Below are 14,486 nucleotides of genomic sequence, written 5' to 3' on the forward strand. Positions count from 1 at the left end.
ACAGGAGGCCATATATAGAAACATTCTTGCTAGAGAGAGATAGCATGGTGAAAACTGAACTCTTGGCCATTCTCTTTGGATTCCAACTCAGCATTACTTCCTTTTCTCATGATTGGGGCACTAGCTTCCTATCAGTCATGGACTTTAATATCAACCCCTCCCTTTTCCTTTTCCAATTATTTAAGACTTTGTCAGGAATCCCACCGTGTTCACTCAGTGCCTCTGGAATTCTTATTTTCTTCCTGTCCCTAGTCACCTCACCATCTTGATTACTATACTCTTTCTCACAAAAGAGTTGCTGCTATGAGCACATTAATTTTTCCCAGCAAGGTTTCCTCTGCCCTTTAAGTTTTTCCAAATAAACACTATTAATATTTCTCTACCAATGCATCTTTCATCTATCTATTCTTCCTAGCCCCCTGTCATTTTTTTTTATAAAACACAAAGATAAATCTTATCGCCCTCTAGTTTTCCATACCCTGCTTATAAAGTCTTCAATATGAATAAGAGACATTGGAAACATTTTATTAGTTAAAAAGATAGTTTCTCATTAAAAAAAAATACTATTTAGGGGCACCTGGGTGGCTCAGTCAGTCCAACTCGTGATTTTGGCTCAGGTCATAATCTCATAGTTTCGTGAGCTCGAGACCCATGTCAGGCTCTGTCCTGACTCTGCAGAGTCAGCTTGGGATTCTCTGTCTCTCTGCCCCTCCCCAGATCATGCTCTCTCTGTCCCTCTCAAAATAAATAAATAAACTTAAAAAATACCATTTAGCAGGGTGCCTGGGTGACTCAGTTGATTAAGTGTCTGACTCTTGATTTAGGCTCAGGTCATGACCTCATGGTTTGTGAGACTGAGCCCCACACTGGGCTCTGCACTGACAGCATGGAGCCTGCTTGTGATTCTCTCTCTTCCCCTCTCTCTGTCCCTCACCTGCTTGTGCGCTCTCTCTCTCTCTCTCAAAATAAATAAACTTTTAAACAATTAATATATAAATAAATTTACTGAATCTCATAAAAAATACCATTGAGGATGTTAAATTAATAGTATTCAGAATTTGAGATTTTTAAAATATTTATTTATTTATTTTGAGAGAGAAAGAGAGCAAGTGCACATGTGAGCACACACATGCATGTGCACAAGTGGAGGAGGGGCAGAGAGAAAATCCCAAGCAGGCTCTTTGATGTCAGCTCAGAGTCCAATACAGGGACTTGATCTCACAAACCTTGAGATCACAACCTGAGCCAAAATCAAGAGTCAGACACTTAACTGACTGAGCCACACAGGTACCCTGGTACTTGGAATTTGAAAACAAATACAGATCGTTTCCTCAAAATAGGCAAGTATATTTCAAATAGATTAAAGCTTACATTTATTTTTTTTTAATTAAAAAAAATTTTTTTAATTTATTTTTTAGACAGAGATAGAGCATGAGCAGGGGAGGGGCAAAGAGAGAGGGAGACACAGAATCCGAAACAGGCTCTAGGCTCTGAGCTGTCAGCACAGAGCCCGACGTGGGGCTCAAACTCACAGACTGTGAGATCATGACCTGAGCTGAAGTCGGACACCTAACCAACTGAGCCACCCAGGTGCCCCAAAGTTTACATTTAAAATAAAGAAGAGGGGTGCCTGGGTAACTTAGTTGCTTGAGGTCCAAGTCTTGATTTCAGCTTAGGTCATGATCCCAAGGTCGTGGCATCAAGCCCTGCATTGGACTATACTCTGAGCATGGAACCTTCTTGGGATTCTCTCTCCCTCTCCCTCTCTCTGCTCCTCCACTGCTTGCACTCACATGTACTCTCTCTCTCAAAACAGTATATAAACTTTTTTTAAAAAAGAAACTTCGAAAGAAACTTTAAAAGTACATTCTTAGAGTGGATGAGGCCTTCCTAAACTATGAAAGAAATAAAAGTTTGATAGCTTTTTTATGTAATATTTTAAAACTTCTATAAGTAAAAATAGATAACAGCACCATAAAAATATGGAAAACATATGACAAACTCAGATAAAATATTTGGAACAAAGGTAAAAGACTAAATATCTTTAAAACATTAAGAGTTACTAGAAATCAGTAACAAAATGAGAAACACTTCAATAGAAAAATGGGATAGGATAGGCCATGGATCAGAAAAGCAAAAATAAGTAATACAAATGGCAACCGTACATAATTTTTCAATGCTCATCCTTATCTGCAATCCAAGAAATACAAAATAACAACAGTTAGATACCGAGGCTTTTTTCTCTATAAAATGATCAAAGATTGTTTTTAAAACAATAATATCCAGTGTTGTGCAGTTCAGGGAAATGATGTTCTAAAATGCTCTTATTGGGAATATACATTCATATATTATTTCTGGAGAACAATCTGACAATGTTTCAAAGGCTAAAATATATTTCCATCTGAACAAGGAATTCTATTCCCATTCATTTAACATAACAGCATAATTATAGAGAGCAAAGTTTTAGTAGCAAAAAATGTTAATACTGTGGTATGTTAAGGGATCAAAAGCTAAGACACAGCCAAAGTTATTCAACAGTGGAAAACCAATTTAAGTAAACAGGGACATATCTACTGAATATTTTAGAAGATATTTAATGTTCAAAATATGTTGAAAACTGACTACAAAGCATCATAAATCATATCATACCATTTTGTTATATACATAAACAACAGAAAAACATAAACATAGAAAATGTAAACACAGAAAAAAGACTGAAATATATATATATATATAAATATTAACAGTGGTAGTTTAAGTATTACAAGTATTTTTAATTTTCTTAATTTTACTTACCTGTGTTCTAAAATTTTCATGCTTTAATATGTACAACAAAAAACAAATATGATTGTTACATCATATCTGAAAAAAAAAACTTATCTTCTTTCCTTTATTCCATATTCATTTAAAGTATTGTTGGGGGTGCCTGGGTAGCTAAGTCAGTTAAGCATCCAACTCTTGATTTCAGCTCAGGTTGATCTCAGAGTTTGTGAGATTGAACCGTTATGTTAGGCTCTGCACTGACAGCATGGAGACTGCTTGGGATTCTTTCTCTCCTCCCTTTCTGCCCCTCCCCTGCTCTCTCTCTCTCTCAAAATAAATAAAAAAATTAATTAATTAATTAATTAATAAACAAACAAAAAACCAAACAAACTTTTTAAAAAGTGTTATTGAATTCACTAGTCTTTCAATGATTTTTATCTCTAGAATACCAAGGTCTACTGGGAATTTTATGATATACAACAACCATTCTGAAGAATTGAGATTTTCTTTTTCATAGTCTCAATTCAAAGGAATAAAAAAGAAATTAAGAAGGAACTAAGAAAAATATGGACTAATAAAGAGCAATATTTTAAGCTCTTTATATCTTTAGCTCTTTCTGAAAAGAAGTTGGCCTAAATTTTCTTTTTTCATATTCTCTTTATCTTTCTTTTTCCAATTCCATTCTCTTGTCTCCAAACTTAAAAAAAAATTATATAACTTTAGTGAAGTTAATAAATAACTTATAAAATAAATAACTTAAATTTATTTGTTTATTTTGGGAGAGAGAGTGTGTACGAGAGAGTGCACAAGAGAGAGTGAGTGTGGGCACGCATAGGAGCTGAGGGGTGGGGGGAGGGCAGGGAGAGAGGAAGAGAGAGACAATCCCAAGTAGGCTCTGTGCTGTCAGCACTGAGCCCAATGCAGGGGCTCAATCTCAAGAAACCTGAGATCATGACCTGAACCCAAAATCAAAGTCAGATGCTTAACCAAGTGAGCCACCCAGGTGCCTCAATAAATAAATTTACTTTAGAATTACAAAAGGAAAGGAAACTTAATTTTAATTATGTATGTTAATTTGAATGTCAATTATCTCTAACTATAAATATATATCATATAGATTATATATTATAGTTATTACGTCGATCTATATTATATATATAACATAGATACATAGGTAGATAGATAAACAACTCCAATGTAATATCTAAACCCACAATACATGGGATGGAATGACAAACCACTGAAATCTCAAGGGGTGTTCGAATAGCATTTAAGCCTAAACAAATAAAAAAGCTGAAGCCAAAATAGAACAGGTGTGACCAGGACCACTCAGACATCTTAAAAGGCCTATCAAATGTCAAACATAGGGGCACCTGGGTGGCGCAGTCGGTTAAGCGTCCGACTTCAGCCAGGTCGCGATCTCGCGGTCCGTGAGTTCGAGCCCCGCGTCAGGCTCTGGGCTGATGGCTCAGAGCCTGGAGCCTGTTTCCGATTCTGTGTCTCCCTCTCTCTCTGCCCCTCCCCCGTTCATGCTCTGTCTCTCTCTGTCCCAAAAATAAAATAAAAAACGTTGAAAAAAAAAATTAAAAAAAAAAAATGTCAAACATAATACTCAAATTCCTGAATGTCAGGAAAGTAACTTGATGGGTTGAGAAGCACAATTACATGAAAATAATGTTGAAAGTTATAAGAAACATGGGAAGGGAAAAAATTTTGCCCATGGTTTTTAAGCAGTTTTTATAGCTTGTGTAGTTTCCCCACTTCTTTTGAGTTAAATTTACAACAATAATTGGCAGAAAAGAGAAAAAAGTTTTAAAAATCAAATGTGTATAGGTGTGCCTGGGTGGGTCAAGTCAGTTAAGAGTTCAACCTTGGCTCAGGTCATGATCTCATCTTGTGGGTTGGAGCCCCGAATCAGGCTGTGTGCTGACAGCTCAGAACCTAGAGCCTGCTTTGGATTCTGTGTCTCCCTGTCTCTCTGCCCCTTCCCTGCTTGCGTGCTGTTTCTCCCTCTCTCTCAAAAGTAAATAAACATTTAAAAAAAAAAATCAAATATCTTTGGGGCGCCTGGGTGGCTTTGTCTTTTCTCATGTAATCATTGCCTTTTTTTTTTTTAATTTTTAAAAAGTAATCTCTGTACCCAATGTGGAGCTTGAACTCATGACCCTGAAATCAGGAGTTGCATGCTCTATAGGGGCACTTGGGTGGCTCAGTTGATTAAGCAACTGAATCTTGATTTCGGCTAAGGTCATGATCTCACAGTTTGAGCCCTGCATCAGGCTCTGCCCTGGGATTCTCTCTCTGCCTCTCTCCTACTTGCACTCTCTCTCTCTCTCTCTCTCAAAATAAATAAATAAACATTAAAAAAAGAGTCTTGGGCCGGCTGGTTGGTTCAGTTGGTTGAGCATCTGACTTCGGCTCAAGTCATAATCTCACTGTTCATGAGTTCCAGCCCCACATTGGGATCGCTGCTGTCAAGGCACAGCCCACTTGGGATCCTCTGTCCCTGGCTCTCTCTACACCCCCCTTCTCTCTCTGCCCCTCCCCCACTCATGCACACAATTGCACGTCCACGCTCTCTCTCTCTCTCAAAACTAAACATTAAAAAAAAAAGTCTTTAGGCCTTTAGGATAAATATCTGGGAAAGATAGGACTGCACACCAATCTAATGTGTTTTATTGAATTTAAGATACCATTATTCTATGTACCATTAAAAAAGATAAAAATAATGATGATTTTTATTGTAAGTAACACACTATCAATTGCAAGATAAATCTCAATTTCCAAGATGTTAAAATGTGAAAAGATATGTGCCTTAGAATTGATGAAACATGATAATTTCTAGCACTGTGCCAGATCAACCTACTGAAGTTCCTGCTTTTAAGGATTAATAACTGAAACCTATGGATAAATAGAAATCTTAGCTCAGTGAAAGGGATATCAAAATCTACCCTCTGTGATGCTTTCTCCCCTTTTCATAACATATGAATATGTTTCCAAATATGAGTAGCTAATGCTTTTCTCTTTGCACTTAAAAAAAATAATTCTCATTTCTTACTCTTACTTACTCAGGTGGGCAGGGCTCAGTGTTGCAGGCTCTCTGATTTTCAGGTGGCTTACTGTCAGGGTCACAGTAATTGTTCTGGACAATAGAGTTGTCGTCCAATCTTTTACAGACTGCCTCCTGTCTTTGGACACCTTGAGAAAAGGAGGACATCATTAATTGAAGAGTAGTTTACTTTCCAATAAGTTAGGTATGCATAGCTTTCCTCTGGGGAATCAACCTCACTGGATCGCTGCTGTCTTATCTGTTCCAGAAACACTTCACTGCTTCTCTAAAAAGGAGAGAAGTCCTGGTCATTATACTGCAATTTTAGGCAAAATTATTGTTCTCATATTTAGAAACATAACTGTTTTCAAGTTCAGAAAAGAAACTATTGGCAATTGTAAACAATTAATATTCCCATTTGTATATTCTTCTTCGTGCTTTCCTTAAAAAAAAAAAGAACAAAAAACAAATCCCCCCAACTTCATTTTCCCAAAATATAATCAGATAAAATGTATGAATATACATTTCAACGCAAAACAATGGCTGTACATCTATTTAAAAATAAAGCAATAGGGACAAATTTACTTTTTGATATTTTATAGGACAAATCCCATCAATTTAGTCTTTGTGAGGAACACAGCACATTCACACATTTCATTCTTTTTCTTCCACTTATAGTTTTATTTCTCTAAAAGCCCACAAAGTCTAGAATTTAGGGATTGCAGTGGGCCTCTTTTGCACTCCAACCCATTAATCTGTTTGCTTTAACAGAGCTGGCCCCCTGTTGATTATACCATTGTCAAACAGATATATATATATATATATATATATATATATATATATATTCCTTGAAATAGTAACTCAGTAGATTATTATCTTAGATTATTAGTCTATGTGACCTGTTTGTCACAGCTAAAAACACTCTCATTATAAAACTGTAAAATTCTAAGTATGTGTTAATTATTTATTGGCAAAGGTATCCACCACAACTTGCTCACAATTCACAAAACACAAAGACACACACAGACACAATCTTATTTGTAAACATCCCTGGTGAGTAGACCTTATGCAGTCTCATTTTCTCTTTAGTGTCGAAGAATCTAAAGAAGCAAAGCTAGGTATACCAAGATACCAGAGAAAAAGTAAAACTAAAAACAATGCTATATATTTCAGATCATATAGAGGTCGCAGGTTACTCCTGGAATTGGAAATAAAAGCATAAACTAATCCCGACTCCCCGACCTCTTCTCTATAACCAGGTAAGCTAAATTACCCGCAAAGAGTTGTAAAAACAGCATTAGCAATATATCCAGGAAACCACAGCTTCACACCTAGCCAGACCCACATGAACCTACAGTTTTGCCTTTATTTTTTTTTCCAGTTGCTTTTAATAGCACCCTGAAGAAAAGACTTTAATCTCAAATTAGGGAAATCAATGTGAAATAAGATCATTCACTGAAGGAAATTGTCACCTGAAGAGTCATACACCAAATACTTGCCCCAAGATCCCTTTAAAAGTCGTGGAAATTTTGCAGGTGGAGGTGCCTCAGGCATCATGCAATTCAAACTTCTAACTAAGCAAGATAGGGAAATCTATGTCTCTGATCAGGAAAATTACCAAGTACTGTACCCTCCGTGATGGTGGTGAGCAGTTGAAAAAGGTATATTTTACTGTTTGCAGTGACCCAAGGCTCTTACTAATCTCTTTCAGTAGGTTTTTTTTAGGTTTTCCTAAATTTAGGGGCCTAAAACGTAGCCAACAACTTACTGGCAAAATGTCTTAGAATATGTACTGTATTCATTCCCTCCTAACTCCTAGAATAGGCCAAATCTCAGTTTATGTGACAACAGTTTGGAATTTCTTAACTATTAAACTTTAGATTTTTGAGGGAGGAATGATTCACGTCAGGCATAGCTGTGATCCATTCACAGATGTTCCACAATATTCATCAGCTAGCTCCCCATTGTGTCATTCCAGTGGGCAGATAACTAAGTCCATGTGACCCACCTAGACAGAAATCTCCACCATTAGTCATAGGGTCAACTTCCAATTGCCACAGTTCTTCCACCCAGTTCAATATGTTGTTCCTATCAGGAAGAGTGGGGATTATTTTTATAAGTCATCATGGTTATTTTTTTCAAAGTCATTCAAATATGATTATACTTGGAGAGGGGAGACTCAAACCACCCACTTACACGGAGGACTTAAACAACTTTACCCAACTTTGATAATTATGTGTAATAATAATAAAAAAATCTGATTTGCAACAAGAAAGTTGTCATTCAATTTAATACCTTGGCTGGTTTTCAGAAAAGAATAAACGTTTTCAACACTACCAAATGGAACTGTTACTCTGCATCAGTGCCAGAAACATCCATTCAGTTTCTACAGGTTAAGAAAAAATTCTACTTCCTTTAAGTTAAGCCTAGAAATGTTGTGTGGTTATAATTATATTAGTTTTTAAAAGTAGCCATTAATGTAAAAGAAAGGCCTCTGCAATTTGAATCACAGGTTGAGACATTCATTATTATAGGTGAAATTTATGTTTGATCTTAAGATAAATTCTAGCCAAGTATGTTTCTTGAAAAAACTTAACTACATAACATTAATTATTGAAAATGTGGAAAAGATACAAACCACAAACAACAAAATAAAAAATATCCACAGTCTCATATCTTTGTTCTGGATCTTTATTTTTAAGGCTATTTTGCACTTTGGTGGGATCCAGTAATTCGTTTAAAATTACATAGTACACATACTAAACACGCCAGTTAAATGTGGTTGATAGGTCATTCATTCATGCATTCATTCATTCACTCATTCAACAGAGAATAGTTACTAAGTATAAGGAACTGTGCTTCTTAAGAGATATTGAACTAAGTGCTAACAATTACAAATTGACTTCATTTTGGTCATGCCTTCCAGACTTCTTAAAGACCGAGAATTAGGGTATTGTGGGGTTCACTTCAGGTTCATGAGTTCAGAACACTATTTTTTATGAAGTAAAAATTGAAGTCCTTGAATAAACAGCTGAAATTACTCTGTTTCATGAAGATGCATCTTTCCTTGCATTTATCTTTTATTTTCTTCTAAAATGTTCTATCAGACAGTGTGGTATTTCACACTCAAGAACTGACTATACCAGTAATCTATTCCAAATCTTCTGACTATGCTGAACTATCTTTCTCCAACAGCATAAAAATCCCCTTCCAACCTTTAACCCCACACTTGGCAGATTCAGAGATCTTTTTTTTTTCTTTGTTTCCTTTTTAAATCAGTAGCAATAGGATAACTCTAAACCAATGTACCTAATTTAGGATGGATTTTGAAACACACACTTTGGGCCTAAGGGAAATGCAGCCTTTAGGTGTAGAAAATAGAAAATACAGATCATGTGGAAATAACCGTCCCCGGAAGTGGGACGGTTAAGCATCCCACTTCAGTTCAGGTCATGATCTCGCGTTCTGTTATTTTGAGCCTTGTGTCGGGCTCTGTCCTGACAGCTCAGAGCCTGGAGCCTGCTTCAGATTCTGTGTTTCCCTCTCTCTGCCCCTACCCAGCTTACACTCTGTCTTTCTCCCTCTCTCAAAAATAAATAAACATTAAAAATAATTTTTTTAAGTAAAGTAATCTGTAAAACACTGCTAAGGAGTTGATTTAAATCCTGTTGGGAATAATTACATCCAGTTACACAAAGTTACTGTGTTTTCAAATCTAAGGACTTATAGTTTATAAGCAAAAACATAAAATGTCCACATGACTAGTCAGTATACGTCCAATTAAAAACAAATTCTAGTGACTTAGCGTCCACACCCCTGGAGTATGCAGATGATCTGCAGAATTTAATTGGCCAAATTTAAAACTACACTAATTGCATTTTATTTTCACACATCTAAAGTTACTGGCATGCAAATTCTATACCTATTTTTTTAATTTAATGTCACCCCTCTTCCATGCTTAAAAAATTAATGTTTTCATATCATAAAGTTTAAAACCAAAGATGCCATTATCAATACATATTTACTTCAAACTCTCTAAAATGGGTGTATCCTATATATAGATTTTTATTTTGCTTATCAAAGAATAAAATATGATGGTTCTTCGTTTTTTTAATGTTTTATTTATTTTTGAGAGAGAGAGAGAGAGCATGAGCAGGGGAGGAGCAGAGAGCAAGGGGACAGAGGATCCAAAGTGGGCTCTATACTGACAGCAGAGAGCCTGATGTGGGGCTTGGACTCACAAAACATGAGATCATGAAGTCGGAAGCTCAACCAACTGAGCCACCCAGGCACCCCCCAAACATGAAGCTTCTTAACATGGAAACATAACCCTTAATTTAGTCTGTAAGTTTAAATTTATCAGGTCTTATATTTAATATTTAATTTTTAGCTGACAGTTAAAAATTACAGATGATCTATTTTCCTACCAAAGGTTCTCTTGTCCAGTGAGAGGAAGGAATACCCAAATTAATCACTGCTCTAGCTATATATCAGGAAATGGTTTTTAGTATTTTGAAATAGCATATACCCCAGGAAAATGATCATGAAATCCAGTAAGCTGCAAGTGAGTCCTGGATGGAATCTTTTATCCACTGTGCTTACTCTAGGAGATGTTGATAGTTCAGCTGAAGAACATAGGGTCTTGGGCTCAGCAGCTACATTCCTAGGGCCAATCCTGAGTAAAGGCTCCAGAGACCATAGTGCCTCTCAATTTTCTCGCCTCCTTTTCAATCCCTTCTCTATTCCCCTTATAAGCTGCTCAATGTTCTCATATCCCATCTAGATCTTCTTTTAGAGAATTAAATAATTTTGTAAACTCCTTTGTAACAATATTTGGAAATATATTGCCTTTCACAGAACAGTTGATCATTTTAAAAGTAGAGAGGTGGGCATTCAATGCACATAAATTACCTCCTGAATTTCACTTGAAAGAATGACATGTGGTAAACTAAGAAATAAATGGGGGAGGTTAAATGCAGCAGAAAGATTTTCTGGGTTTTTTCAAATCTACTCTTAAGACTCAACATTCCAGAGCTAGCCCACTCAGTAAGTGAGCAATCTATAACTGTATGTGAATGAGTCAATAATGGAAAGAGAGGTATAAATGTATCCTTGGGATTGAGAGGCTAACCAACATCTAGATAATCTAACCTAGTGGCATAACTCATCATATCAACCCAAGAAACAGTTTTCTGAAGAGGAAGGGGGTGAGGGGATGTTAAAAAGTTAGAGCTTATACTACAAATGTGGCTGGTGGCTAAGGCAGTAATTTACTTAACCACAACATCTATAAAGTAGCTAGCAACCAAGACAATACTGTATACACATGGCCAGCAATATTAATTGAATCTAAATCTTCACTCTAGATAGCATCCAAAGAACAACAAGCACCAGGGGAAAAAAGTCTCTCTGCTCTGCCTCTCACTGATGGAATCTGTGACTATTGGCCAGACACAAGCATTTGCAGGGCAGAGTAAAGCCTACCTGCCTTGATCTAACAGCTGACACCCAGGGTACCAATCAGTTCCACCCATATGCTTTCTCCTTCTGAAGTTCTTCCTGCCAGTTTTTATTTTTCATAGGCTTCCTTTCTTATCTTTTCCTTCTGTCTGAAGCAAGACTAGATGTTCGAGGGAAATACAGGATTATTCAGGAAAAAAAAAAGCACACAACTCTAAAATATTATATTTTTCTTTGAAATATTTTATTTTCAAGTAATCTCCACATTCAACATGGGGCTTGAACTCACAATCCTGAGATCAAGGGTCACATGCTCTACCCACTGAGCCAGTCAGATGCCCCTAAAATATTGTATTTTTCTACAGTAACTGTGTTTAGTGATGGTAAGGTAGGGTAGGGGATACACATATTGCATTTATTTGAAATCATACTATCCCTGGAGCGAATTTCTATTATTCATTAGTTATTAACAGTAATTTCTTCTATGGAAAGTGTCTAACTTAACACACCAAATTCCTACTATGTCTAAGGCATGGTTTTTCATTATCATAGGAGGGCAAACTAGTCAAGGGACAAGTCTTGACTTCAATGAGATTACATTAGAATGGGGAGAATAAGGCAAGAACCAATATGATTATATTATGGAAAATACCTTATCTAATAAAATAATGCATTTTCAGGTCTAACAGTGTTAGTTTTACAGCCTCCCTATTTTCTTATATTGTTGTCCGATTTCTCTTCCTCTGATCTTCACTGATATTAAGCACTCTTTTCATAGCCACAGGTCTATAATTTTGTCCCTTTTCACTTTATCTTCTTATTATACCTATTTGTGAGTTCTAAGTAGTTTAGGGAAATAACCTAAAGTAAGTTTTCACTCTCCTTTGTAAAATGAGACCATCAAATTAGGCCATTTCTAATGTTTGCTCCACATCCAAAATTCTACAAAAATTGTCTCCTCTTTTCTTCGTCCCCAATTCAATTGTTTAATTTTATTCCCTTTTAGGTCCACTCTGCCCCATATTCTACAGAATATTAAGTCTGGAAAACAGGCATTTGTTAGATTCCTTTATCTGTGTAGTCTTGTTTCAGTGCTTGAGTTCTTACCAGTAGACATACACATCGGAAGGGCCAGACATGTCAGGAGGCAGAACACTAACTAGAAATAGAAACTTGTGACAGGCAAGCTTCCTATGAAGAACTGACTCATGTTATACTAAAAAGAAATCTCTGTGATCCGTAGGATTTATTTTTGATATTTTATTACAAATTTTAGAGAAAAGGGGCTCATGGGTGGCTCAGTCTTAAGTGCCAACTTTGGCTCAGGCCGTGATCTTGCAGTTTGTGGGTTTAAGCCCCAAGTCAGGCTCTGTGCTAACAGTTCAGAGCATGGAGCCTGCTTCAGATTCTGTTGTCTCCCTCTCTCTCTGCCCTTCCCCCACTCATGCTCTGTCTCACTCTCAAAAAAAAACAAAAACATTTAAAAAAATTTTAGAGAAATGATGTTGATAGTCCAAGAAGACCTGGAGCTTCTCCTACACACTCTGAGGATTTACTACCAACAGAGAAGATTTTCTTTTACTATTATTTTTTCAAAGATTTTATTTTCAAGTAATCTCTTCACCCAATATGGTGATCAAACTGAAAACCCCAAGATCAAGAGTTCACATGCTCTACCAACTGAGCCAGGCTTTTAAAGACTTTCTTTTAATTATATATAGCACCTCTTTCTTTCTTAGAACCAAAGAGTAAATATTTCAGATTTCAGTTATAAAAAAGCTGTATAGCTTTTAAACTATTTATTTCCTCAAGTAAAGAAAAAATGGGAATAGTAATATCAGAATCAATAGTAATATTAACAGAATAAATTTGAGATGATGATGTTTACCAGTAAAAAATGCTTAATTTTTTTCAAAAGCATTTTATGCATAATACCTTGTAAAGATGTATAATATTATGACTGTTAAAAATGTTATTTTGGACAGAATTTTTGTGAAGTGAAACATAACCTGTGACACACAAATCACTAATACAATAGGAATGTACTTCAACTTTGCTTTCAGCCTTACCCAAGTTTTTCAGTGAACTAACATGTATGCAGGTCCGATCATGTTAGGGAAGAATATAATCTCTAAAGCAATAGAAATGAGAGGAAATAAGAAAGAAAAGAGTACTAGGGAAAATGTTTTGTGTTAGCAGAGACTTCCTGCCTTCAGTTATACATCGTAACATAAGAGAAAATGCGGAGTAAACAAAAAAACTGTCAGGTTATCAAATTAACTTTTATATGTAAGACTTTTTACATGAAATTGGAAATTTTAAATAATATTAAAAATACACAGAAGAATTAAAAAACAATTTTAAGTGTATTATATAGGGGAAGCCATATGCTTAAGTAAAAAGATAAATAGAAATAATTATTATAGATAAATAAATGAGCAAACATATTAACTTCCAGAACTGTGAACCAAACAAGAGCATAAGCTTGTCTAGAGAAGTTACTCTTCTTAAGGGCATGCTATATGAGAACCAAGCCAGGTGCAATTGATGGCTATAGAGCCTAGGCTTTCAGGAGCTGTGATGTTCACAGATGCCCTGCAATGATGCCTGGTACACCTAAGCCCATATATTATAGGGTACTCTTCCTTCCCGACATTGAAAATGACCTAAAAGAAGGGGATGGCGGGAGAAAGTGAATAGGGGAAAGCCATGGTCAATGCAATGATACACTACTGTCTAGTCCCACAAGTATTTTATATTTCAAAGACCAAAGAGAAAATTTGGGAACAATAAACAGCTGAATGCACATATTTATTATTTCTAAACTCAAGTCACTTTTTACAAGGGGCTTGTATTATTAAAAATATCACTGTGACCTATTTTATGTCTAAGTTGGTATATACGGAAATCAAACATAAAATCACTCTCATAGTTTCAAACAATAGTACATTGTGTAACTTCACACAGAAATGATCTTTTATAATAAAGGGAATTTTTCTCAAAAACTAATTATATAACTACATTTCTTAAAAGGGAAATAAAATGGCAATGAATAAAGTGCTTTTAATTATTCAAACTAAAATTTCCATCTGTTATCTTTTACTTAACTCTGAAAGTGACTTTTGGATGGTAAATCCCAAACCAAAAAGAAGCAAACTCAGTTAAAAGATTCAATTTCTTAATGTCTCTCATACTTAATTTCAGTCTCAAGTCT

General features: G+C 35.8%; 1 protein-coding gene across 3 annotated transcripts in view; it reads right to left on the reverse strand.

The window, feature by feature from the left end:
* ADAMTS6 (ADAM metallopeptidase with thrombospondin type 1 motif 6) overlaps window positions 1-14,486 on the reverse strand; it is a 304,055-nt gene that overhangs the window by 33,028 nt on the left and 256,541 nt on the right. For all 3 annotated transcript variants that reach the window (XR_006298916.1, XM_043591205.1, XM_043591214.1), the window contains one exon: window positions 5,832-5,961. Coding sequence is in view for 2 of the 3 variants with exons in the window: in XM_043591205.1 (XP_043447140.1) it covers window positions 5,832-5,961 (130 nt within the window). In the remaining variant the exon portion in view is untranslated. The remainder of the gene's footprint in view (window positions 1-5,831; window positions 5,962-14,486) is intronic.

This window comes from Prionailurus bengalensis, chromosome A1 (genome assembly GCF_016509475.1).
Source record: "Prionailurus bengalensis isolate Pbe53 chromosome A1, Fcat_Pben_1.1_paternal_pri, whole genome shotgun sequence".
NCBI classification, from domain to species: domain Eukaryota; kingdom Metazoa; phylum Chordata; class Mammalia; order Carnivora; family Felidae; genus Prionailurus; species Prionailurus bengalensis.